The following is a 25,014-nucleotide window of genomic DNA, read 5'->3' as shown; positions in this document are numbered from 1 at the left end:
ACAGTCTATGAATGTGGCTGTGTGTGATCTCTGGAGCATGTAAGTCACCTGGTCTAAAGCATATCAAACCTTTATCAAAGTCAAACTGAGCTGCCTCAGTTCTTCTCGACTCAGGGTATAAATATTTAGTCTGCAGTATAAACACACCGGCCTTCTAGGAATGCTCTGCTCATGAGCGACAGCAATGCTTTTATCTTTCTACTGATAATATGGGTGACAGACAAAACTGTTGATTCATCCCAATGTGTAACACGTGCAACTCTGAAATTGTGCCACTCTGCTTAGTGAGCAAGTGTGCAGCAGTTCTTCGAAATGATCAATCTGTACACATGTGGATCAGCGCTTGACCTTTGCAAGGATACTTGAAGGGTCATGGAAGTTCGCACATCCAGTCTACATGTGCTTTGTAGACTTGGAGAAGGTTCAGTCCATGTCCATCAGGGCATATTGTGGGAGGTGTTGCGGGAGTATGGGGCACTATGGGTGTTGCTGCGAGCCATTCGGCCCTTATATAACTGCAATGAGAGCTGTGTCAACATACTCAGCAGTGAGTCAGATTTGTTCTCAGTGGGTGTTGGGCTCCACCAGGATTGTACTTTGTCACTGATTCTGTTTGTTGCTTTCATGAACAGAATCTCAAGGCACAAACGGGTGGAGCAGAGTGTCAGGTTTGGTGACTTAAGGACTGCTTTTTCTACTTTTTGCAGATGATGTGGTTCTTTTGGCTTAAATACACTCTGTGATCTCTGGCAGGCACTGGGATGGTTTTCAGCCAGATGTTGAGCAGTCCAGATGAGAGTCAGCACCTCCAAGTCTGAGGCCATGGTACTCTGCTGGAAAAAGGTGGACTGCTCGCTCTGGCTAAAGAGTTAGTTGCTGACTAAAGTGGGGGATTATTTTAGGGTCTTTCTCACAAGTGAGGGTAAAATGGAATGTGAGATTGACAAGCAGATTGGTACTGCATCATCAGTAATGCGGGTATTGTACTTTACCATCGTGTTAAAGAAAGAGCTGAGCCAGAAGGCAAAGCTGTTGGTCTACATCCCAACCCTCCCAATATCACAAGCTTTGGGAGAGATAAGGTGAGGGGCATCCGAGGGGAGCCGGGAGTATAGTTGAGATCCTTCGCATCAAAAGGAGCCAGCTAGGGTTGTTTGGGCACTTGGTAAAGATACCTACTGGATGCCTCCCTCTGTAGGTGTTACAGGCATGTCCAACTGGTAGAAAACCCTGGAGCAGACCCAGAACACATTGATGAGACTGCATATCTCTCCTGGCCTGGTAACACCTTGAGATCGCCCAGGAGGAGATGGGGGGGCTTTGCTAGGGTGAAGGACATTTGAGCTTCCTTACTACAGTTAAGATATCAAAAATACACAATATTCTAATGCATTTTCTATCTTTTAAGTTGGGAAATGAATCACTCTCAATACTTTCTTAAAAGATAACGTGCACAGCAGAAGCATCCTTATATTTCCCCCTATCATTATCTCATGTGCTCCTTACTATTACTCTAAACTATGATTCATATGAGACGTCTTACATATGATTCAGTTTAATATCAGAGGATTAGCATATCTTTAAAGGGATGTAATGTGAATTTGTAGCAGCTCTAAAGATAAACAGTAGGTTGCCTTAAATAATGTGTAGATATGTCTTGACGTTTTGAGGAGGAAACTGGTAGAATCCGAATGAAAAATAGGCAAGTGCTACTTTCCTACTTCCATATAGGAGAGGTAAATATTTGTAGACACTTTACAGCATAAACTTTTTTTTTAAATGTCTAAAACAGCCCATCCTCACAAAAAAAACAAGAATATTTAGTTTAAAAATTCAGCTGGCAAAAACAACTTATAGTTTTGTTTATGCCATCCAGCAGCCATTGTAATTATGGTCAGATTGTGTTTTTTCATATTCGGAGGAGACAGGTTGGTAAATGGCTAGATGGATGGCAAAAAGTGGATTGTTACTCACATCCTGTTTTCAACTGCACATGTCATGTTTCCAATCATGAGTCTAGTCAGTTTTTTAAAGACTGTAACTTTAATTGTGGTGTTTACTGTTGCCATGACAACATAAGTTGCATAATTTTAAGGAAGTAACTTGAACCCACACTACATTCCAAGTGATCATTTTAACCCAAACCATGAGCTTTCCCTAACCGTAAGCAAGTGGTTTTTGTGCGTAAGCCACCTTAACCACACAATAAAACATTATTATTTTTTACGATTACTGCCGATAGAGGCGACATATTAGAAAACGCTCCTGTAGGTCTTCCTGGAAACGTTCCTCCTGGAAACACTCCTTTGAGTCGTTCTGGACTGCAGGTACAATTGACTTGACTTATGTGTTGTTTCATTATGAGGATGTGTTGGTTTAAAAACAAGTCACAAATATATAGGTGAATGTGAGTTTTAAGAAAGTTCAGTCATTTCCTAAATCACCTGGCACTGTAGTTTTATTTTAAAAAAAGCATTATTAAACAAGAGTAAATATGAATTATTATTAGTGGTCTGGTAAGTACTTATGGCAGCAAGTAGGTGTATGTATTTGGAATTGCCTCAAAAGAAATTACTGTGCCCGTGTTCATGGTCATAAATTTCACATGTGGTGGCTCATTGACATGTTTTTAATCGTTTTTGGACAATGGTGTAGTTCTATGGCACAGAGGAATAACATATTGCAGGCATTGGGAACACACACAGTACTTGTCAGTGCCAGTCTTTTCTTAGGATTCATTGGCAATAAGAAAACAGAAAATATTGCCATCTTCCACCATCAATGTGTTGACCAGCCATCTTCCCAAAAACCTGTACTGTTCCTTTAAAGTGTTTTCTTCCCATTATTCTTACAGTGCTTTGGTATGCTCCACTTGTAAATTGTTCAGCTGCTTCAACAATTTGTCCTAAAAGAACTCTTCCAGTAGAACTTGTCCACAGTTAGTTTAAACATTTACTTTGTCTGATTTGGACTTGACCACTGAAACATCTAAATTTGGAAAAGCAACATAAACTCATAAAAGAATTTTGCACGTGCACACACACACGCACGCACACACACACACACACACATACACACACAAACACATGCACGCACACACACACACAGACACAATCTCTCTCTCTCACGCACACATGTTTTACGTTTTGTGGATGTTTTTTTATTTATTTCCCAGACACTATTGTCACATGGTTCAACATGAGCTTAGAGCTGCTGTCTCGTGTGTGTGTGTGCACACGCTTGTGTGTGTGTGTTTGGGTGGAGGCGTAGGGTGAGAAGAAAAAAAGAAGTAGAAGAAAGACAGGAGGTGGGGGTTGACATATCCATCCCATCTCTTTTTCCCTCTCTGGAATTCAGCTGGAATCCAAGCTCAACTCCCCTGTTGGCTCCGCCCACACTCCCACCACCTCATATCATGCTACACACACACACACACACACACACACACACACACACACACACACACACACACAAACTACATTTGCACTAGTTGTTCCCTTTGTTGGGTCATTTTAACCATGAAATAAGTCTTTGCCTGTCCTAACCTGTCCAGCTGATTTGTGACTTCATACACACACCTTTTGTTGTGTGTGTGGGTCAAAGAGAGTAGCAGTCCATTCGTAGGAAAAACAACTTTACAAAAAATAAAGTAAGCCTTTAGGCTGTTAACTGTCATATATCAATAGTTTATGTAATGATGCATAATGTAAGCTGTAAAGGTATTTCATACACAAGAACACGTCTTAAGGTGTCACTACACAAACATAATGTGATTTGATAAATAATGATAAATAAAGCGTTTATAGTAAATACAATAGACTTAATGGTTTGCCAGTTATGTTTGCTCTTGATGTGGAGATGCAGTGAAAGTTAAAAAACAAAAACAAAAGTCCATCATTTTCCAGTCTGCATGTAATTCCAATGATTTCACCTGCAAAGCCATGTTACACTGAGAGTGAAGAATACTGATTATTTTTCTTCCTTTATCCTGCAAAGCATGATTTAATTACAACCAGTAATATACACTGTTGCCCATAAAGTCGGAATAAAATATTTTTTACTTTTTCTCATGAAATGATTGTGACAATGTGATTTATTCTTGATAGATAAAGTGTATATATTCTCCAAATTGTACTGATTAATCTCATTGCACCTGGTCAAAGGTGATTACTGATGTGTATAAATAGAAAATAAAAAGAGGAATGTGTCTGAAAACAAAAGTATTCCAACTTTATGGGCAACAGTATATATGTAAATAAAAGGAAGGGAAATGAATGATTGTCTAATGATTTAGGCTTTTTTTTTTTAGCCATGTAAAATATGACATACTTTCCACAGTTTACGAGTCACAAGACCTATAGAGGTCAGACATTTGCACATAAATCATAGTTGAACTGCTGATTTACTCAAAAAAGTAACAGCCACTTTCAGTCACTCCTATACATAGCATTGTGCTGCCATAATGTCAGGTTAGGTATGATGGATGTTTAAGGTAGATTATGTTTTGCACCTCTCAGTGTCTTTATTGCTGTTTTAATGCTATTTATAATTGGAGTTGATGTTCTTCATGTTGGATTTTTCCATTGCAGAGAACTTGCACAAACTGCGTCAGAGCCTTTGAACATATAAACTATCTCTTAATGCTTACGTTTGAGAAAGGATGCTTTCTTTGTTCTTGCTCCTACAGCCAGGGTCGCTGCAGTGTTTACATCACTGAGTTGTTGCCTTGGCAACAGACAAAACCTCACAGTAAGGGAGAGAGGAGAGTCTGCAGAGTTAGATTTGAAAATCCTTTAAAAATAATGTCGGACAAAGCAAAACGGAAATGTGCCGTCGCATTATGCCGCATCATCAGTTCATTTCAATGTGATTTCAACTCACTGGCTTCTTCTCACTTGCGTCATATCATATGAGTTGATAGAGAGTGAGTAGAGAGTAGTGTCCCTATTGATGAATACAGCACTATAAAAATGTAACATTTACATGTAACTGGCCATGTGATCCCCCACTACCATCAACATTATCACTTACTGAATGTGGCATGAAGCTTACTGTTGACAGCAGATATGTGCTATGCTGTTGTCAAGATATCAAAATGCAGCAGAGACATTAGAGCCAATGCTAAATTACCTAAGAGCTGCACAAATCAGTACATCACATCAAGCAGCTGAGGTGACATCATCTGGCAGAAACATTTTAAACTGAAATGATGGCTAAGATCTGAATAGTTCATAAACAACACAGCTTAATAAAAGACTGACCTACCATGATCTGATATGAGCATACAGGGATTATCTATGATTATAATATCATTTCTGATAGATTTCAGTTGTGACGAGGACACATAGTACACAGAAAGGCAGATCTACAATAAAGTCAGAATATTATACACAAAATGATTATCAGTTTTTTTAAAACTCTCAAATGTCTGTATCAGTATCGGCCTCAGAAAATCCAGTATCTGTCTCTCTAGAAACCACACCGTGAGAGAAGCTGTAAACCAGCATCCTTTACTCCCGTATAGATTCCCCACCAAATCCAGTAAACACGGTCAATGAACCAAATCTAAACATCTATTTTGTACTGTTATGATTGACTTGAATTGAAGCCATGTTGGCTTTTTAATAGCCAAGTGTCTCTACTGTCAACAGAGAGCAAAATGGAAAGATTTAATAACTTCGGAGAGCCAGAAGGCATAAAGACATGCAGGTTCACATTCAAAATACACACACAGGCACACATCTGCACACACACACACACACACACACACACACACGCACACACACAAACATTGAGTATGACTGTGGTAAGTCATTTCAGAGCCTATTAAATCTCCATTAACACACAGCCTCCCTGCTAGCCAGAGCTAATCCAACCCAGGTGTGTGTGTGTGTGTGTGTTGGTTTGTGAGTGTTTTTACCCCATCCCTCTTCTTCTCTCCTCATTCTCCTGGCCTCTCTCTTTCTTTCCCTCTACATTCTCTCTATCTCTCACTCTCTCCATTTTATATCACTGCACCAGCAACAGTCTCCCACATTTCCCACACTCTCCCTCAAACCTGGCACCTCCAACAACATCAAACTTCCTCCAATTAGGTCAAATTAAGGCAAATTGCAGCTCTCAGTGGGAAGCTAGACTGACACACCTCTCTGGTAATCACATTAAGCACAGTCATCTCTGCAGTCACCTGTAGTCTTGAAAAAAACAGCTGTAGATTTCTCCTCTTTGAATCAATTCTTCTGCATTCACTGTTAGCGCAGGCAAGAGGCTTTCATTGATTCTTTAAGTGTGCATCCCATGTGATGATTGATGCCTGAGCTGCTGCACACTTCATTTTGTTCATCCCTTCATCTTCATTTAAAGTGTTTGACAGTGAAAGACGAAAAACAGATAAGATGAGAAACTCTACAAGACAAAGCACCTGCTTTCTATTCAGTTGAGTGCCTGAATAAAGAGGCTGAAAGATGATGCGCAGTGACAGCAGGGTTATATCATCTGGAGGAGGTGGCAGGCCTGTAGCAGCGGTGCCAGGGCAATCACCTCTCCCTGAACGTCAGGAGCTTTTAAGTACCTCAGTGTGCATATTACTGAGGACTTAACAAGGACTATGCATATTGACACAGTGACAGCAAAGGCAAGCCAGTGTCTGTATCACCTCAGACAGCTGAGGATACTCAAAGTCTCACAGGAAGTCATGCTATACTTCTACTCTGCTGCAGTGCAGAGCATCTTAACAAGGAGCATCACTGCCTGTTATGAGTCTATACAACAAGAGGTGCAGTAATGGACTATTTGTGGGGCTGCAATCAAGGGAATGCACATACTGAGAGACTTAGGAATAGTTGCTTCCCACAAGTTATCAAAACTGTGAACAATGAACAATAAACTCTTGAAGGACAATATACCCAAGGACATTTATCTCAGTATACTATACTTTACTTTACACTACCGCCATTTAAATACTGGGAATCTATCCTGGGAACATGCTGTAAATGTCACACGTGTTAATATTCTTTTTCTATGGTGGTTACCTCTGCACATGCGAGCTGCCCGCTTCTTCTTCTGTTTATTACAAACAGATCACTGCTGCTGGAAGTGTAAAATGCATCACTTCCTGCACCGGTTAAGAAAGGTAAAACCTGTCCTGACCTGGGATTGCATGCTCAATTGTTTTTGTGTTTATAGCAATCAAGTAGCAAAAACTAATTTTATTTTAAAAATAGACTCATTGTACAAGAATCCAAGTCCAAAGTCAAACTCCTCCGTCAGACTTTTAAAAAATAAAAGATATTTTTCCCAGTAAAAGGAGCCAACAAAATTGGGTTTTTGAATCTTGTGGGGTCTAAAAAACTCCTGCACTCACACACACACACATATTAATGTTCTGGGAAGGTACTCTGCAGGAGAGAACATGATCTCTGCTTGGAAGTGACGCTGTTCCCCCGCTAAAGCAGTACAAACACACATTGTTATGTTTGCGTGTGTGTGCGTGGGTGTGTGTGTGCATGTGGGTGTTGTGGGTGACAGTACAAACGGCTGCAACTGGAGACCCCTTATTAGAATAGTTTGCGAGTGTGTAATGATAACAATACGGACCCACATTTACCAGAAGATTTTATTGGTTTGATGGTTTAACAGTAAGTGAGGACGGGTATCTATAGAAAGATCTGTACAATTTTGATTGTGTAAGTGCTTTGCAGCCTACAACAGGTCTAGTGAGGTGTAGATGTAAATGTTTGAGGTCTCATATATTGTCAGTATGTACAACCTTCCTATTAAGTTAACACATTTCAGTAACTAGGATCACCATTCCAAATGCATTTTAAACAGTTTTATTTGGCCCCCGAGCTATAAAATATGTTCTGACTGCAGCTGGTATGGGCTATTGTAATGTTTTTGTAAGATACTTATGACACAGAGAGGCTGAGGAGACAGATGTGTGCAGCTGTGACTCGCCACAATGCAGCCCACCCACATTTTTACTGTGATTCATCATTTGTGTGTGTGTGTGTGTGTGTGTGTGTGTGTGTGTGTGTGTGTGTGTGTGTGTGTGTGTGTGTGTGTGTGTGTGTGTGTGTGTGTGTGTGTGTGTGTGTGTCCAGATACTGCATAATGTTTCCCAAGTTCCCAGCTCATTGGTATTGATATATTAGAAGCTGACTAGCACTCTCTGCTGGCTAAAACTGCTCTTTACATTGATCTTTAAATCTGCAGTTTCAAATTTAAAAAGAAAAAGAAAAAAAAGTCACATGCATTTCACATAAATGTCCACGGGAAGAAGCTTAGTATCATCGGTTTGTAAAAGACTTATGTCGGGTTCTACTGAAACATTGTAACCTAAGCTTGTGATGGAGGTAATTGCAACTGATTGAAGTTGGATAAGAAGCTTGTTTCAACCTCAGATGAGAGTTTAGATACAGTTAGATGATGTGGACTAACATAACTCCTGTTTAACTGAGTAAATAGATAAGCAGCATTTTGACATAGTAGTTTCTCATGCATGTTAATTGTGAGGCAATTAAATAGATGAGATCTTTCTGTGAGTAAGGTGTTTTTACTTTCACTTACATCCTTCAGATCTTAATTTGAGAGCAAAACAGTATACATGTATTCATTCATTCATACTCTACATTCCAACCTCTTTTTAAAAATGTAATTTACATAATGTAGATGTGATTACTGCTTCCCAAGTTCTCTTGCAACTTTAATTTCTTTTCCTTATTATATCAACATTTAGAGCCCAAATTGGGTTGCACACACAGAAGTATCTCACATTGTGTACCATTTACAAAGGACAAATATTGTGATGTAAGATGGGAACTTATACACACTTAAATTCTTGGCATAATTGACATTTCTACTGATGTCACTGCCTACATACTAATTGACACTTTGGCTATTTACAGTGCACACACTTCAGCTGTGGTAAATGGTTAATGGACTGCATCTATATAGCACCTGTCGAGTCTTCCAACCACTCGAAGCGCTTTAAAATACATGCCAGCTTTCACCCACACACACACACACACACATTCATACACTGACCAGTGCCAACCTGCTTATCAGGAGGAGTTCCTGGTGCTCATTCACACACAGAGAGACACATGACAGACACATGACACACACACACACACACACACACACACACACACACACACACACACACACACACTCACTTTCACACGTCAATGGCCTTTGGGAGCAATTTGAGGTTCAGTATCATGCCCATGACTATAGTCAATTTGTAGTACATATAGTCAATGAAAACAGCAGTTATTCAACAATTCATACATTTTCACTTTCATTTCTTGCTCTTCAAATGATGGTTCAGCTGCTTTAATCTCTTTAAATTGCACATTTTGCTGTTAATAAACTGTTGGAAGATAGGTGATGGGAGATGGGATTAACTGCATAAGTAATGACAGAAAATGTCCACTAGATGGCATTGACACACTCTGACACTTATTCTCACTCAGCATTGTCATAATAATGCCTTCCTGATAAGCTAATGCTTCAGAATTGGAAGCATTAGATCCCTCACTTTGTGCTACTGTATGGGGACAAAGTAACTTTAATTAACAGTTAAACTGCAGATACACACAATCCTAAATACACACCTGCAACCAGTGGGAGCCCCCCCCCCTCTCCACTTGTGGAACTTGAGTGAGTGGACCCATTCCTCTGCTGAGCTACTTTTCTATTTATAGCTGCAGAGCTCCGGCTGTGTCTAAAATGCCCGCTGTCTCATTCTGTTTTGCTTCCTTACTGTTTGACAGATTTGAAAGAGGAGGGGGTGATGAGGGGTTAAAGGTACTCTGGTTTAAATCACTTCGCTTTTCAATGCCCAGAGTCTTATTTGTATCCTTTAATGACAAAGATTTATTTTCACAGAGGCTGGTAAGAGAAGGCTTTTTTGAAAGTATATCACTCATTCTGACAAGTTTGACGTGTTAGAAGAGTTTCCCTGTGTCTGAATCTATGTGAAACAGATGTTCAAATGATGGCAGATTCATTAGTGTTAGAAGTCAAGTGTCAGTGTCACGTGACGTCACTTCTGACCTCTTGACATTCTAAAGAAACTGCAGCAAATATATGCAGCTCAGTTTGTCATTTGTATCACTTTGCAGCAGCGTGAATGATTTCTCCTGTTTATTTTATGCCTGGACAAAAAACAGAAAGCCAATGTTTATGTCCAGCTTCGTCACACGACTGAAGTTACAAATCAATGTTGCTCTGGAGACCGTCCCAAAGACATTTCCACTAGAATTCAGTGTTGGCCAATTGTTTCAGCCTGAGTTTACTCCCAGCTGATAATGGTGACTCCTGGCAGCCCGGCTGAGGGGAGCGAGGAGGAGAGGAGATAAGACGCTGGGAAGAAGATGGCCCTGTGTCATTCTGGGAAAATCAAAGGAGGCAGTTACACTTCTCGGTTCAACGTGGCAGTCTGATGTCTTGCCTAGCTTTCTGTCTAGGTCTGCCTCGTCTCCCCTATCCTTTTCATCTCTCCCACTGTCTCAGTCTACTCGTCTCACTCTTTCAAAGTAAAATCTCCTTAATTGGGATGAGCATAATTAAGTACAGTGTACCTTCAGTGCTTCAGAAAAATCAAGCCTTGATCAGAAGAACAAACAAGCATTCATTATTTCTGATAAAAGGGTAGCGTGCATGGTGTTACATTAGTAGGGTAAAATGAGCATCACTTGGTTTCAAAAATGTGTCCACCATACGACCTGCCTAGCTCAGGATTAAGTAACTTGACATGCAGGTGGATGCTCAACTAGTGGTCTAGATTACCAACCACCTCAAATGTCGGTCACAGTGTGTGAGGCTGCAGAGAAACGTGACAGACATAATAGCAAGTAGCACAGCGGCACCTCAGGGGACGGTCCTGTCTCTCTTCCTATTCCCACTCTACACCTCAGACTTCAGATACTGCTCACAGTCCTGTCACCTGCACACATTTTTGGACGCCTCTGCCATTGTGAGTTGTGTCAGCAGGGGACAGAAGGCTGAGTACAGGAATATGGAGGACAGTATTGTGGAGTGTTGCTTACTAAACATCACAAAGACTAAATGATTGGTGGTGTTTTTTAGGAAGTGAAAGACCCATCCAACTCCAGTCAGCATGATGAGAAAAGAGATGGACATTTTCAAGAAATACAAGTACCTGGATGTCCACATAGAAAATAAGATGGGCTAAACTAAAAACACAGAGGCTCAAAGCTGCCTTTTTTTCAACATCTGCAAAACCACACTGCAGATGTTTTATCACTTGGTGGTGTCTAGCGTCATCTTCTACACTGTACTGTGCTGGGGCAGCTGGGTGAAGGCAGCCAATGCTGATAAACTTAATAAGCTCAGGAAAGTGGGTTCTGTCCTGGGGGTGGAACTGGAGTCTTTGGTGGATGTGTCAGAAAGGATGCAAAGAAAACTATGCTTCTCAACCTCTGCACACCACACTGGAGTCATATCAGAGCCCCTTCAGCTGTAGACTGAGACCACCGAGGTGCACCACTGAATGCCACATGAGGCCATCAAACCGTACAACACCTCTCCCTCTGCAGGAAGGACAGTTGAAATATCGGAAACTGAGAACAATATAAATATTGCTTTTTATTACTTTTTCAATAACATGTCCAGTATTACTTTTCAATATATTGTGCAATATTACTTTTTATTACTTTTTTCAATATCATTGCAGACATCACTTTTCAATATGTTACTGTTATCCTATTGCTGGCACTGCTGTTAGCATTTACTCCTTATACACTTTACATTAATTACTCTATTGTTTTTATTCTCATGTTGTGACTCTATCTTATCTTATCTTATCTTATTGTGAAACAAGTTTTATCACCAAGTTAAAAAAAGAAAAAAAGAAAAGAAAAAGCTATTAAATGAGGATTTATCCACTTGGGAATATAAATGGGCCAAGCAAATTCCATGGCAGTCCGCCTATTAGATTGTTGGATTCCTTACAATGTTGACATGTTTTGTCCTGAGGGTGCTGCTGGAGGGAAAGGCATGTACGGTCCGAATTAAAAGGGTTATTCCTTTTGGGAGCTTGAATTTTCCAAATAATTCCCATACAATTCTGATGTATTTAATTGTTTGCAAGTGGATTTTGGTAGTTATGGCCTGATGGTGGAGCTAGAAATAAGGGTCCATAAAAGTCTACTAGTTGTGGAAACAGAAAGTAAGATACATCGAGGGAAAATAAGCATAACTACATAAACAGTTGTGTGTAGAAAAAAGGAGCTTTACACAGCAGTTTGAAAAATGACACTGATTTAGCTGCCATGAGCTCCTTGGGCAGGTCAGTTCAAAGGAGCCGTCATGTCGGAGAACAAATTGCGGCATGCTTTCAGTGTAGTCTTTGGAAGGGTCAAAGCTGGACCTATCCAACAAACTCAGGCTGTGTTCCCAGCCTGGTTCTTGTTTCCTCAAAGGTAAAATAAGGCTGATGTGATTTCTTTTCTTTCTGTGCTTCACTAACTGCATTTAGCCTAAACTGGAAAGCCCAAATGGGCAGTCCAAATGAGAAGAAGAATATTGTGTGGATGACTCTAAAAGTGAAAATACTTCTGTGCAAAAAAATGAAAAAGGGGAGGGGAGGTGAAGAGAGTAGAGGATGCTGGGGGGTCACTCAGTCAGTCAGTAGCCACCCCTCTTTCAGTAGGAGCCCCGGGGCCTCAGCATGAAGCTCTGACCTGGAATTCCAAATAAATAATTCCCTTAGCCTCCCCACTGAAAGAGGCTGGAGTAACATGCACACATTACATGAGTCAAATATATCATTTCTCCATAACCTTGGCTTATTTAAACCAGTTTTCCAAGTATCTGAAGGTGTATTTCATCAACAGACACTCGATCGCTCTGCAAAGTAAAATCATGTGTATGCATGAAAGCGAACACACACATACACTCAGCGGTATTAATTCTCAGCGCTTAGCCCTCAGAGTAGCCTAAATCCTGCATGTGTGAGCAGGAACATTCAGTTAATCCTTACTAAATACAGCATGAAACCCTTTTATTCTGTAATAAATGAGCATGCGAGGGGAAGGCATGGCACTGTGGTCTAATGTCCTGCAGGACACACAAGTAATTAAAATCCACAGATCTGAGAATTTAAGGGTGAAACGGATGAGAAAAGTTTATAATATATCAGTTTAGGGCTGCAAGCAAGATGTCCTCAACTGAACTTAAGTCAAAATCAAAACTGGATTTTATTTGGTTGGGCTCAGCAGCGGGACAGGATATGAACATGTAGTATCCTTTGGAGATTCCTTATGAAGATAGTTGCATGCGTACACTAGATGAAAAACAGCCACTTTCACTGCTTACAAAAAAATTAAATTGCCAATTGTAAATGTGGCAAAGTTGTCCGTATTCGTGATGAAAGTCACCTTATGTGATAAGTTAAGATTAACTCTAATGTCCAGAAGGAAATTTGTCTTACATTTACACAGAGCTGCATACAAAACATAGTTGAATTAATACATAGCTGACTAGGACAATGCAGTGGTGCACTAGTATAAAAAGTGCTGCACCCAGCTGCAATCACACAATGCATCAATAGTCAATAAATACATGGCTAAATACATGCTTTGAGGCTTTACTGCTCATATTTTTCAGAAAATTAAAACAAATACAGTTTATTAGAGTTTATTAAAACTTGGGTCTTATTTGTATATGTTATATGTTGTATATTATTATGGTTTGGGCCACCATTCCTCTCAGTTATGATGATGATATACACACAAAGGCAAAGGGCTTAGATCTGTGAACATGGCAACGGCTCCACAACAAAGTCCAACACAGCATAAATGGAAATGTTGCAAACAAGCCTGCAGTTCAGCCAGCTTATCTAAACCATTTTTTTTTTGCAGATATAGTAATAACTTGACCTAAAAATAATAGACACATGCTATTACATGATAATCTGTCACATATGCTTGCTCCCACGGCCTCTTTCATATCACAAATCACTTTAGTCAATAATAAGTCATTGAAGATGAATGTGAGATAATGATAAACTCTTGCTACTTTTCTTGTTGCATATTTCTTACTAAGTATTTAAGAGGAAATTTAGAGGCACAACTTTAAAAAAAACTCTCTAAATATGCTTTTTTCAGTCTCTATTTTCCTGTTCCTGCTCCAAGATTAGATAAACTGTGTGTGTGTGTGTGTGTGTGTGTGTGTGTGTGTGTGTGTGTGTGTGTGTGTGTGTGTGTGTGTGTGTGTGTGTGTGTGTGTGTGTGAGATGTTGTGCAACACCCACTGTGAGTATCATATCACCGGGGTTTACACTGATTAGGATGAATACATAAATGGGAAGTTGTAAACTTGACACACTGTGGCATCTGTGAGAGGATCTTATCGACGTGTTCCCTCTGGCCCATGACAAACCACATTAGAGAGGACATTAGTGGACATAAGGGGTCACTGTAATACACACACACACACACACACACACGCAAATACACAAGGGGACAGACATTTTTGCCTTCAAGACTCAAAAGCGCACAATTAGATCATCCGCCCTCTGCCTTCTGATTCTCTCTCCCACACACACACACACACACATGAAAAGTACATCCATACACAAAAAGTGTAACTCAACACCGCTGCTTTCTCACTGGACGAGAGGTTTAATCGGCAACAGACAGAGAGATTCTGGCTGCGGAAATTAATGTTTACTTTTCGGCCGTCTCTATTTCAAGCTGCTCTCTTTTTCCTCCATTGTTGAGAAAACATCCCAAAGGAGATGTGAGATTGCTGAACCAAAACAGTGCCAAACAAACCCCGCTGCTTCATATGGTTCTCTTCAACGGAATACCATGCACACTTGTTAAAAAATATTGCATTGTGAGGTTTAACGTTTCCGTGCACAAACGAGAAGAAGCTTAATATATGTTTTCACACACATGATACAGTATGTTGGGGTGTCTCTCAGGTACTGGCTGCATCTCATTTAAATTCACATCTCATCGACTACTTTATGGCACGTTTGTAAGAGTGATTTAATTTTAAGAGGGATATAAAAAGCTAAATATTACTTGTAGAGGCAATATGTAGAGCAATCTTGCAATATCGATCCAATAAAGTAATGTCACTACATCAATCATGTCGTAAAAATGCAACAATATCCACTGAAAAGGCATTTTTTATGGTGTGTTTCTGTTACTTCCCCTGAAGACAAACAGCATTATGGTTTGTCATGTCTAGATGGACATGTTAACAACCAGGCCCATTAAACTTAATAAGGACCATAATCAAACTACAGGCCGAGCAGACCCTCACAGCCTCTCTCCCAGGAGGGGACCTGTACTAGAACACGATGCAGAGGTCATCTGGACCATGACCAGGAATGTTTAGGAACAAGCAGCAGCAGGTTTGATTATATTTCTTCTGAAAGACATCTTGCTTAAAAAAACATAATCTCCCCAGGTGTTAATCATTCACATGCAATGAGAAAGTCCATCATGACATCAAATCAATCCTTTGGTATCACATACAGTTCTGTCTGCTCTCTTTGCATCAATTAGTAAAGTGTGTCAGACCATTGTAATAAGATACATGTACTAAATACTGGAACCTTATTTACATAACTGCATGTATTTATAGCAAGATTCTTTGCTGCAGAAATTATATTTAAATCCTTCAGACAGGAATAGTTGACTTCGAAGGCGTGCAGTGAGAGCAGCTGTGTAGAGATCCAAATCAGAAACTGCTGCTCCAAGCCAAGAAAATCAATCTGTGTTCCATCACAGTTTGGGTGTTTTGACGGAGGCTCTTGTTTGATGACATCCTGTATTTGATCTACTTACTATTTAATCTACATCAACTAGTCGAGTAGCTCAAACGCTGACAACCTGTTGCGAAAATGTCTACACACTCGCTGCAGTGATATTGTCTGGTAAAAAAATAAAAACATATATATTTATATTTCTGAATTTGTGAGACTGTGCAAATCGTGGCTGAACTATTTTAGGTGGGATGCAAAAGTATTTTTTTATTGTGTAGTTTAGCATAAGCATTCCTAAGATGTTGAACCATCAAGGTTTTGTTCCTCCCATGCAACCTCCTCACATTCAGAGAACTTAGGGAGGAAATCAGGGAGGAAAGGCAAAATGGATAGTGGTTAGGTTCACAAGTTCAAGCCTCTCTGTTTCCTAAAGCCTGTTTCAAAGAAAATATATTGAAACAGGGACATTTTAGTATTTCAAATATATTTATGTATCCCCCAATGCATTGCTTTTTTTTTATTTTTTATTTTATTCAGATTTTCATTGTTGTTGTTAAGTGATGAGGTCTGACTCATTCATGAGAGAGATGGGGGAGTGATGGACACGGGGGGGGAATTTTATAGTGGATTTTTTTTCCCACTATAAAACTTCCAATTGCAACTGATTTGAATCCAGGTTCACTACAGCTGCAATCCTCCATGAGATAATACATTTGCCATGATGACCAGTAAATCCGTGTTTGATACCCAAACGATAATTGTTTCAGTGGAGTATTTTTTAGGGAAACACTCAGGCAAATACACAAGAAGCTTAGGGTAAATGCAGCTCTTAAGAGGTTAACTGTTCCAAAATACAACCAAGAGCCAAGTCCTGGCCTTAAAGGTGTTTAACAAAATCTTTAAATCCACTCTATCGTGTGAAAATACTTAATCTTGTTCTTATTAGAAGATTTGCTTCCTTATTGTTTCTGATGCTCAGACCGTGTGATGATGATGTTGTTAACGTTTTAATGTGGTAATGTGTTGTTGTTGTTTTTGTTTTTGTTTGTTTATTTATTCATTTACTTATTCATTTATTTTTTGGAGAGGATGGTTTGTTTGCACCTTGAGTGTTTTTATTCGTAACAATTTATATCAGTGTTCATTTTTCTGTTTGCATATTTGTGTGTCATTAATAGTAGAACAAATCTAAAAAAAATCTAAAACATAACAGATTGATGTGGATTCTCTTTTCATGGTGAAACCCACAGCTGCTGGCTCCTGGCTGAGAGCCAGATGACCCGTGTCATCGCCCTAGCTTGCATGGCTCAAAGCATAAATAATGGCAAACATGTGGAGCAGCATACTCAAATATTTCAGAAAAGCTGCATTGAAATGCATAATTTCTGTTAAATGACGTGTTTCTAATAAAACATTATTCCAGGAGCTTGTTTTCATGGGCTGAGTAAGCTTGCAACAGAAATGTTTTTCAGTGGATATTTTGCATGCCATGTGGGGGATTCTATCGAAATATTTCACAGAAAAATGTGTCCAATAGCCAACAAAGTGTCTCAAATGCTTTTAGGCTGCTAGTGATGGTTGAGCTCAATTATTAACATTAGAGAATGTTGTAAATGTTACCTTTAAAGGAGAAATTTTCACAACACCAGTTGTCTTCACAACACCAAATATGATGATAATTAGAGTTCAGCATCTCAAAACAAGCAGTTCCTCAGTCATCTCACTGTGAAAGTTTCGACTTGGGGGGTCTAAAGGACAATGCCACCCTTTTTGTAAACAGTGATTCTTCAACAGTGATTTCATAGAACAATAAACCCGCTGATATTCGGGAGGACAGCGTGTCAATGCCATGCTTTGCCTTGCTTAGGCGTGAAAACTGAGCCAAATAAGTGGTGGAGTTCATTTGACGACTATAAAAGGTGACAAATCTCCATATTTGGAGGCGGTCGGTTGGATAGATCTTAACTTGCAAAAAATAACTTAATGAACTTTGCTGCAATAGACTGCTGTTTCCTTCCCGCTTCCAACCACGAATTGGTACAGATTTTTAAAAACCGTAACTAAGATTCTCGTGGTGTTTACTGTTGCGTTAATAATGAAGGTTGCCTAACTTTAAGTAGTAACTTTAACCCACACCATGTGTCAAGTGATCATTTTAATCCAAATCATGATCTTTCTCTAAGCCTAACTAAATGGTTTTTGTGCCTAACCAAACCAGACTTTAACCACAGCGTTGTGATACCATATAACATTAATCATAGTGGATTGGTGGGTGTATAACATGCATGATGCTCGGAACAAAAATTGCACAACATAAGGGTTGATCATTTCTGTACGATCACTGAGATAGCACATAAAGCTGGTTGTTGTAACAAATATCTCTGTGTGATTGAACCAGCATGATAGAAACACAACTATTAATGTGTTAAGTGGTGAGAATGTTTCACAGGATCAGTTGGAATTTTGACCTGCAGTTGATCACTAAAGTCAGCAGGATTCATCCTCCAGAGACCTCGAAGGTCTGTATAAAATGTCATGGTGATCCATTATTAGTTGTTGAGATATTTCAGTTAGGCAAAAAGTGGTGGACCAACTGCACAACCAAATTGACAGACCGATATACTGATATAGAACCATGGTGATAGCATGGGTACAAAAACAGACTTGAGTGATCCTCATAAAGCAAACCGCAGACTGGTTTGACTCTCTTCAAGTGTGTTTCCTTACTTCTTCTCTGAGCTCTGAATACTCTGATGCATTTCAGCAGTGATACAAAACATTCATCATCAAGGAGGCATTAAAGAATTTAAGAACGGTAACAACTAGATGTAAGCAGCTATAATTCTGGCAATGTTAGTTTTCCAGTCGACGGCACAGATCAAATTCTTACACTTCAATAAACATTTCCACTTAGTGCCCTTTTGAGAGAGATTGTTTAACAGCGATTCCAAGTTTCAGAGCAGCAACAGCAGTTTTTACTGCTCTGCAAGGGGCCAAACACGCCAATTTCAATTCACTGAACATCGGCAAGTAGAAAAATACAAACGGGAATCCTCCACATTCCCAGTTGTCATAACCAGTATTCAGTTACATGCAGAGAACACACAGTAGTAACCACCTATCACTGTGGTTGTCACTAAAACAATCAAAACAGACTGATGATGTGGATCAACACTTTTCCCACTAATAGCTCCTCTCACGCCTTTAGCTCTAATGTTACTGTTTATTATCTTACTTGATTGGATTACCCATGAGGCTCAAGCAAGCAGATATTTTTTTTTTTCCTTTTCCACAAACTCTATCATGTGTTAGTAGCCCAAATTTTGATTGCAGTGTTGAATATACGTAGATTACACCACCAGATGGTAAAGCGCTGACCTCAACAGGACCACAGCTCAATCGCTTCAAATCGATCATTTCATGGAAAGAGTTGCACATTTTGGAGATTTCATTTTGGAAGGAATTTCTTCACTTAGTCACGTTTCTAAAGCATTAGGGTAAGTGAATCTAAAAATAGGCCGTGCAATGTCAACATTCTGGCGCCCCATAAACAACCGGGATTAAATTAGCCAACCACTGTTTCCTCTCTGAGCCTCGGTGCATGTGCGCCTGTGGATGCGAGCAATGTGATGTGGTAAAGGCAGGAAGCAGTGCATCTTCCACAAGCTAAAGTTATGGAATGTAAATGTTCCCTTAAGGAAGCTATACTGCTTTTAAACTCACGCTCCTTTACGAGAACGCGTGTTGATACGATTTCAAACTTTACAGTCGATCACTCCGTAAGAAGAACCGCTTCCAGCCGCCCACCTTCCTACTGTAATAACACAGGAGGTGCTTGCTGATGAATTTTGTGCGTCATTGTTCTTTCAACATCAACAACCTGGCCATGGAAAAAAATAAATGGCTATTAAGCAATCACGGCCAATATAACTGTCAGACGTTGCTCTTTGTGTAAACCATTACATCTCCACTTTGTCTCTTTTTCTGCCTTCATGTCTTTCTCTCTCTGCCTCTTTGTCCATGTCTCCCTCCTTAAAAAGGCATAGCATGAGACTAATGTGCACAGGTTGTTGCTACGTGCACACAGGCATGCACACACGCACGCGTGCACAAACACACACACACACACACACACACACACACACACACACACACACACACACACACACACAAAAACATTTAAAAAGGGATCACAATCCAAGAAAATGTTTTGGCATTGAATAGATTCTGTAGTGAAACATTGGCCCTGCATTGAAAACCTGTCTGATTATTTATTAATTCATCTGTAGCTACTTTTCTTCTTCTTCTTTTTTTTTTTTTTGCTATTCCATAATAAGAAAGAGAAAAAAAAGTAGTTGGAGAAGTTCTGGCCCACATGTTTTAAGATTAACTGTATATCCTGCTGTAGAGTTTTTATCTCTTTACAGAAACTATCCCTATAATGTCTGTGGTTATATGAGGTCATTGCATGCAATGCTGTAAATCAATATCAAACACTGCTTTGTGGCAATACTGAATTTTTGCATCAATATAATGATGAAGTACCTTGATTTGTCAGGTATAATTTAAGGGAATTTTTTTTTTTTTAATCAGCCCTATCTGGTTATTTCATCTATAAGAAGTTTCATTATTGATTTTTACAGACAATTGACTCAGTGTATAAAATGACATTTAACCAACAGTTATTCGCAGCCATTTACATACTTTAGTCTTGTAAGAAATTAATTTTGCAGGAACTTCGGTCTTACTTGATTCACTGACCAGTTAAATATCATTATTGTCACACAAGGTAATGGAATTGCAATCTGAGGCCGTTTTGATAGCAACAGAGTGAGGAAGAACATCACACAAACAGGGACTATTTGAAAAAAGACATCTTTGACACCATAAGGGAAAGCTGGGCATGTGCTCAGGAACATGGAATCCTGAAAACAAGCTTACATGTAAATAAAAGAGTATCATATGCACACTATCAAGTGTCAAGTGAGATTTAAACATTGTAAAACACTCTGAGTGGGTCTGCAATTCATAAACATAATCAAAAAATAGTGATGTGGCAAGATACTCTCCAAACTAACTGATGAAATAGTGTTGTTACTGGTCAACATGCACTCCTTTGCTTTCAAAGACTCTCTGAGAAATGGACAATTCAGAGTTTGAATTTCACCAGAGAGAGCTTCTCTATCAGAGTTAACCACCAAATGTCAAGGATTAAAAACTATTAAACTGGGAATGCACGATCCATCCGCTGATAAAGACAATATAAATTTCAACTCAACTAAAACTGCACTTTTAATTTGCATTGGAGAAAAACCAAGTGCATTTCAACTGAATGATCTAAAATCTGCCACAACAGTACATTCCCAACATAAAGCCTTTGTTTACACTTCATGTCAGTATTTTACCTCATGCACAACAGTGTGTGAAACATCCCAACAGACCAGCAACATATCTTGGCTCTGTATTTTTACAAACACTCTAAGGTGCCATAACTTCATGGTCCAGATTATACTAATGACTCCAAACTGATGGCCTCATGTTATCCTCAGTGGGCCGTGGCAGGGGAGGGGGGGGAGGTAGCAGCATGGAAAATAGAGTTGCAGTTGGTGGGAAACTCTTCTGAGTGAGAGCTCCTCCACATCTCAGAGAAGAAGACAGAGGGAGGAAAAGAGGGTGCGTGCTTGTGTGTGAAAGACAGGCGCGCTGCGACAAAGTGAGACAGAGAGAGGGAGAGTGAAGCCGGAGTTGTTCTTTGTAATAGGAAATGATGGGAGAGCTGTTTGAGGGGTTGCATGGATCTGACCCTGTGACTGCTCCCAGTCGTGAGAACCGAGTCCCGGGCCATGTGTCCTTAAGACCCTCGCATCAGCACACACACGCGCTGCTGCACGTACACACACACACACACACACACACACACACACACACACACACATATACTGTAAACGCAGCAAACAGGCCTAAAAAAAACGCAAGATACACACCAGCTGAGGCAGAGAAAGAGAGGGTAAGTCTACAAAAGAAGTGGGAAAATTATCATACCTTTCCACCAGTGCATGTGGACTCCTGCCAACTATGCAGCCTATAAAGCCCCCCCGCTAAAAATAAGTCTCCCAAGTATGTTTTGGTAAGGATTTCATACTTATTCTCACTCAATTTGAAGCCTATATGAAGACAAAAGCCCAAGCAGCCCAGTGACGGCAGCAAGGGGAGTGAAAAATGGGGATTTAGTGGGAAAAACTATCCGTACACTTCATTGCACCTTTTGTTGGAATTATTTAATCCTTACAAGCTCCATAAAAGTTTCTTTAGCTTCCCTTGGAAAACTTTTGTGCAAAGTGTGGCTCTCACAAGGCCAGAAAGCACAGCAGTGACCAGCCAGGGGGAAAAAAATCCAGGTGGGAGAATTAAAGCAGTGCTGCCTGCCCCCTTCCTCCCCCCCAGTTAATTACCCATGTGCCCTTGGGCAAGACCAAGACAACTACTCCAGTTGTCAGCAACAGGCCTGTGATGCACTGGTTAGATACTGGAAGGCTTCCAGGTGCAGATGTCAGTGCTGGGTCAACACTCCCTCTTCAAAACTCATAAATCTTCCACCATCTCCACAGTCTGGTCACGATGTCTGACTCAATACACAGTCAAATGAACAGAGAGAGGTCTCTGACAGAAATAAACAGTATGTTAAAGTCTGCTGATTGCTTCCTCTAACTGTTTTCTAAATGTGTTTCATATATACAGTAGGCCTGGTTCACCACTGTCCTGAATACAAACTGCATTCTTCAAATGACTGAATACAAACTGACACAGTTACCTGCAGGAGGATTGAATTAGAACCACAAAGTAAGACCTTTTTTCACTGCATGAAACTCAAAGTTTAAAAAAAAAAAAGGTTTACCTCTGACTTCCAAACAACGTAAGCATGAGCGCTGGTCGGCTGCACTTTCCTCTGGAGCCACCTCCTCGGGGAGAACAGTGTGCCGGTGCTCCCGGCATGCGCAACAACGGGGCTCCTCACTAAAAAAGGTAAATCCCCGGCGGTATTCCTTTTGGCACGCTTCGCTGGATCATAGTCAAAGTGAAAGTTGGAGGATGGAGAAACATCCAAAGGTATGGAAGGAGCAGAGAGGGACGGCGTTACGGGCTCTTTTACTGGCAACGTCTTGGTGCGTGAAGCCGGTTTCACGGCCAAGCGCTCCGGAGACGCACCTGTAGAAGACGGTGCTCCACTTGCTTCCTCCGTCCTGGAGCCACAATTTCTTATGATAGCAGGGTCCAAGCTCCGGGTTTGGCGTAGCCTCCGTTTGGTCATGGCTTTGGAAGCAGGAGAAGAGCAGGAGAAGACGCTGTTGAGAAGTCCATGAGCGGCAGACATGTCTTACCGTATTTTGGATCTCACATCAGCGCTGCTCAATGCGTCTCTCTAAAGCGCCCCATACAACAATAATATACGAGATTAATGTTCCCCCATTAAAAGGACGGTCCAAGTACAAGCTGGTGAAGAGCTGGAATGTGTTGCATTTGGCTGCAGGCGCTGCGTAAAGTGGAGGAGGCGCAAGACTTCTTTTCCTCTCCCGTGTTCCTCTGAACGTCGATCATTCCCAAACTGGAGTGGAGTGAGAAGACAGTGTGAGAGTGTGTATGCATGAGCGTGGGAGGGGGATTCACAAAAACTTGAAATGAATGTTGTATATTTTGCTTAATAATCCATTTAGTGCCACAATGTTATATGAATAAGCACTGGTTTTGCTTTTCAAATCTCAAAGTGAGTTTGCATTAGAAAAGTCAGCTTTAGATTCCCATTTTACCTCCTGCTCTGTTTAAAAAAATAAATAAAATTTAAAAAAACAAAAAACAAAAAACAAACCTCCAGATGATCATCAGTAGGTGATCACTGCTCTTATCCATTAGAAATCCATTCAGAAAAGCAGCAGTTTGTCCTCATTTGCCTGAAACAAAGTACACCCTGGCACTAACTTTGATTTCTGCACCCTCTGCAATTCTAAGAGTGGTTAAGATGTGTTTCTATAATTAACGTCCCATTTTTATGAGGGTAATTTGGCAAGTAGACAGACACAATTACCCACAGGCAGAAGGTCACGCGTACAGACAGACATGATTTAGGCAGAGATGAAAATAGCAGTATTAATCCTTGTCTACCATTAATCCACTTCGCTGTCTGGGAATAATAGGCCTATCACCGAAGCCTGCTGTGTGCTATTATTAGCTAAACAATAAGTGAGCCACAGGATTAATAGTCGGTGGCTTTCTTTATACACCTGTGCATGAGGCTATAGCCCTGACAATGTTTATACAGATGCTCATGAAGGAGCACAGCCATTTCCATTAAGATGACTCTGAGTGTGCCAGTACAAGTGTGTGCATTTGTTTTGTCAGTATTATGAGCAGGGGTGGAAAGACGCCGCACGAGAGCAACGAGCATGTGTGGCCCAGTGTGTGAAAGTATGGGAAAAATGAAAAGAGACAGCAGGAGTCCAGAGAGGAGGGTGCCGGACGTCTGATAAAGGAGCTTATGAAGCTGCACCGCATGACACACTCACACATATACACACAACACAGCATGACATGACACTGATAACAGCAGAGATAGATTTGACCCTTCTAAAAACAGTCCGCGGGGGAAAAGAATGAGACACATACTGAGAGAAAACACAGAAGCAGGAATTATAGAGAGAAAACATGGTGTTTCGTATTAGTTTAGAAGAGAAAAAAAAGTATGCGGACATAAGCCAACATTTGAGGCATTATTGCACTGAACTGTGTCCACATACTACTTCCATTTGTGGAAAAACAACAGTAATGTGAAAGAACAGTGTATAATTGAGAAGATATTATACAGATGTTCTCATATCACAGATGCTTGCAGCCATCCTTGACTTTTCATTTTGTTGCTTCATGTTAAGACAACATGGGCATTGCAGCACTCATATTACTAATATGTAACCATGGAAAATATTTAATGTGAAACAGTGATCATTTGACATGACTGTCAAAATATATCAGACGTGGTCAAGGTCGAGTAGGAGAATAAATCAGCATGGCTACACGTCACCCAGTCACGTTCAGTGTTACATACACACTGTCCATATTTGGTATACAATAGTAGAGTAGCACTGCCTGAAACCATTTTAAGCAAAAAACTGTCTAAATTCAGCTACAGCTGTATAGACATGGTTTCCTGTCAGGGATCAGTGTACATTTCACTGGCCGAGCCCGTTGGACAGATATGAATGAAAAGGTTACCAGGT

The 25,014-nt window shown here is 40.2% G+C and overlaps 1 protein-coding gene across 1 annotated transcript in view; it reads right to left on the bottom strand.

Moving 5' to 3' along the window:
• Positions 1 to 23,120, bottom strand: part of LOC134006660 (rho GTPase-activating protein 6-like) — an 81,810-nt gene extending 58,690 nt beyond the window's left edge. The window contains exon 1 of the mRNA XM_062445607.1: positions 22,644 to 23,120. Coding sequence (XP_062301591.1) covers positions 22,644 to 23,120 — 477 coding nt within the window. The remainder of the gene's footprint in view (positions 1 to 22,643) is intronic.
• Between the last annotated feature and the right edge of the window lie 1,894 nt (positions 23,121 to 25,014).

The sequence above is a fragment of the Scomber scombrus genome, chromosome 24 (genome assembly GCF_963691925.1).
Source record: "Scomber scombrus chromosome 24, fScoSco1.1, whole genome shotgun sequence".
NCBI classification, from domain to species: Eukaryota; Metazoa; Chordata; class Actinopteri; order Scombriformes; family Scombridae; genus Scomber; species Scomber scombrus.
Note: the sequence above shows the minus strand (reverse complement) of the source record. Positions and strands in the feature narration are given on the sequence as shown.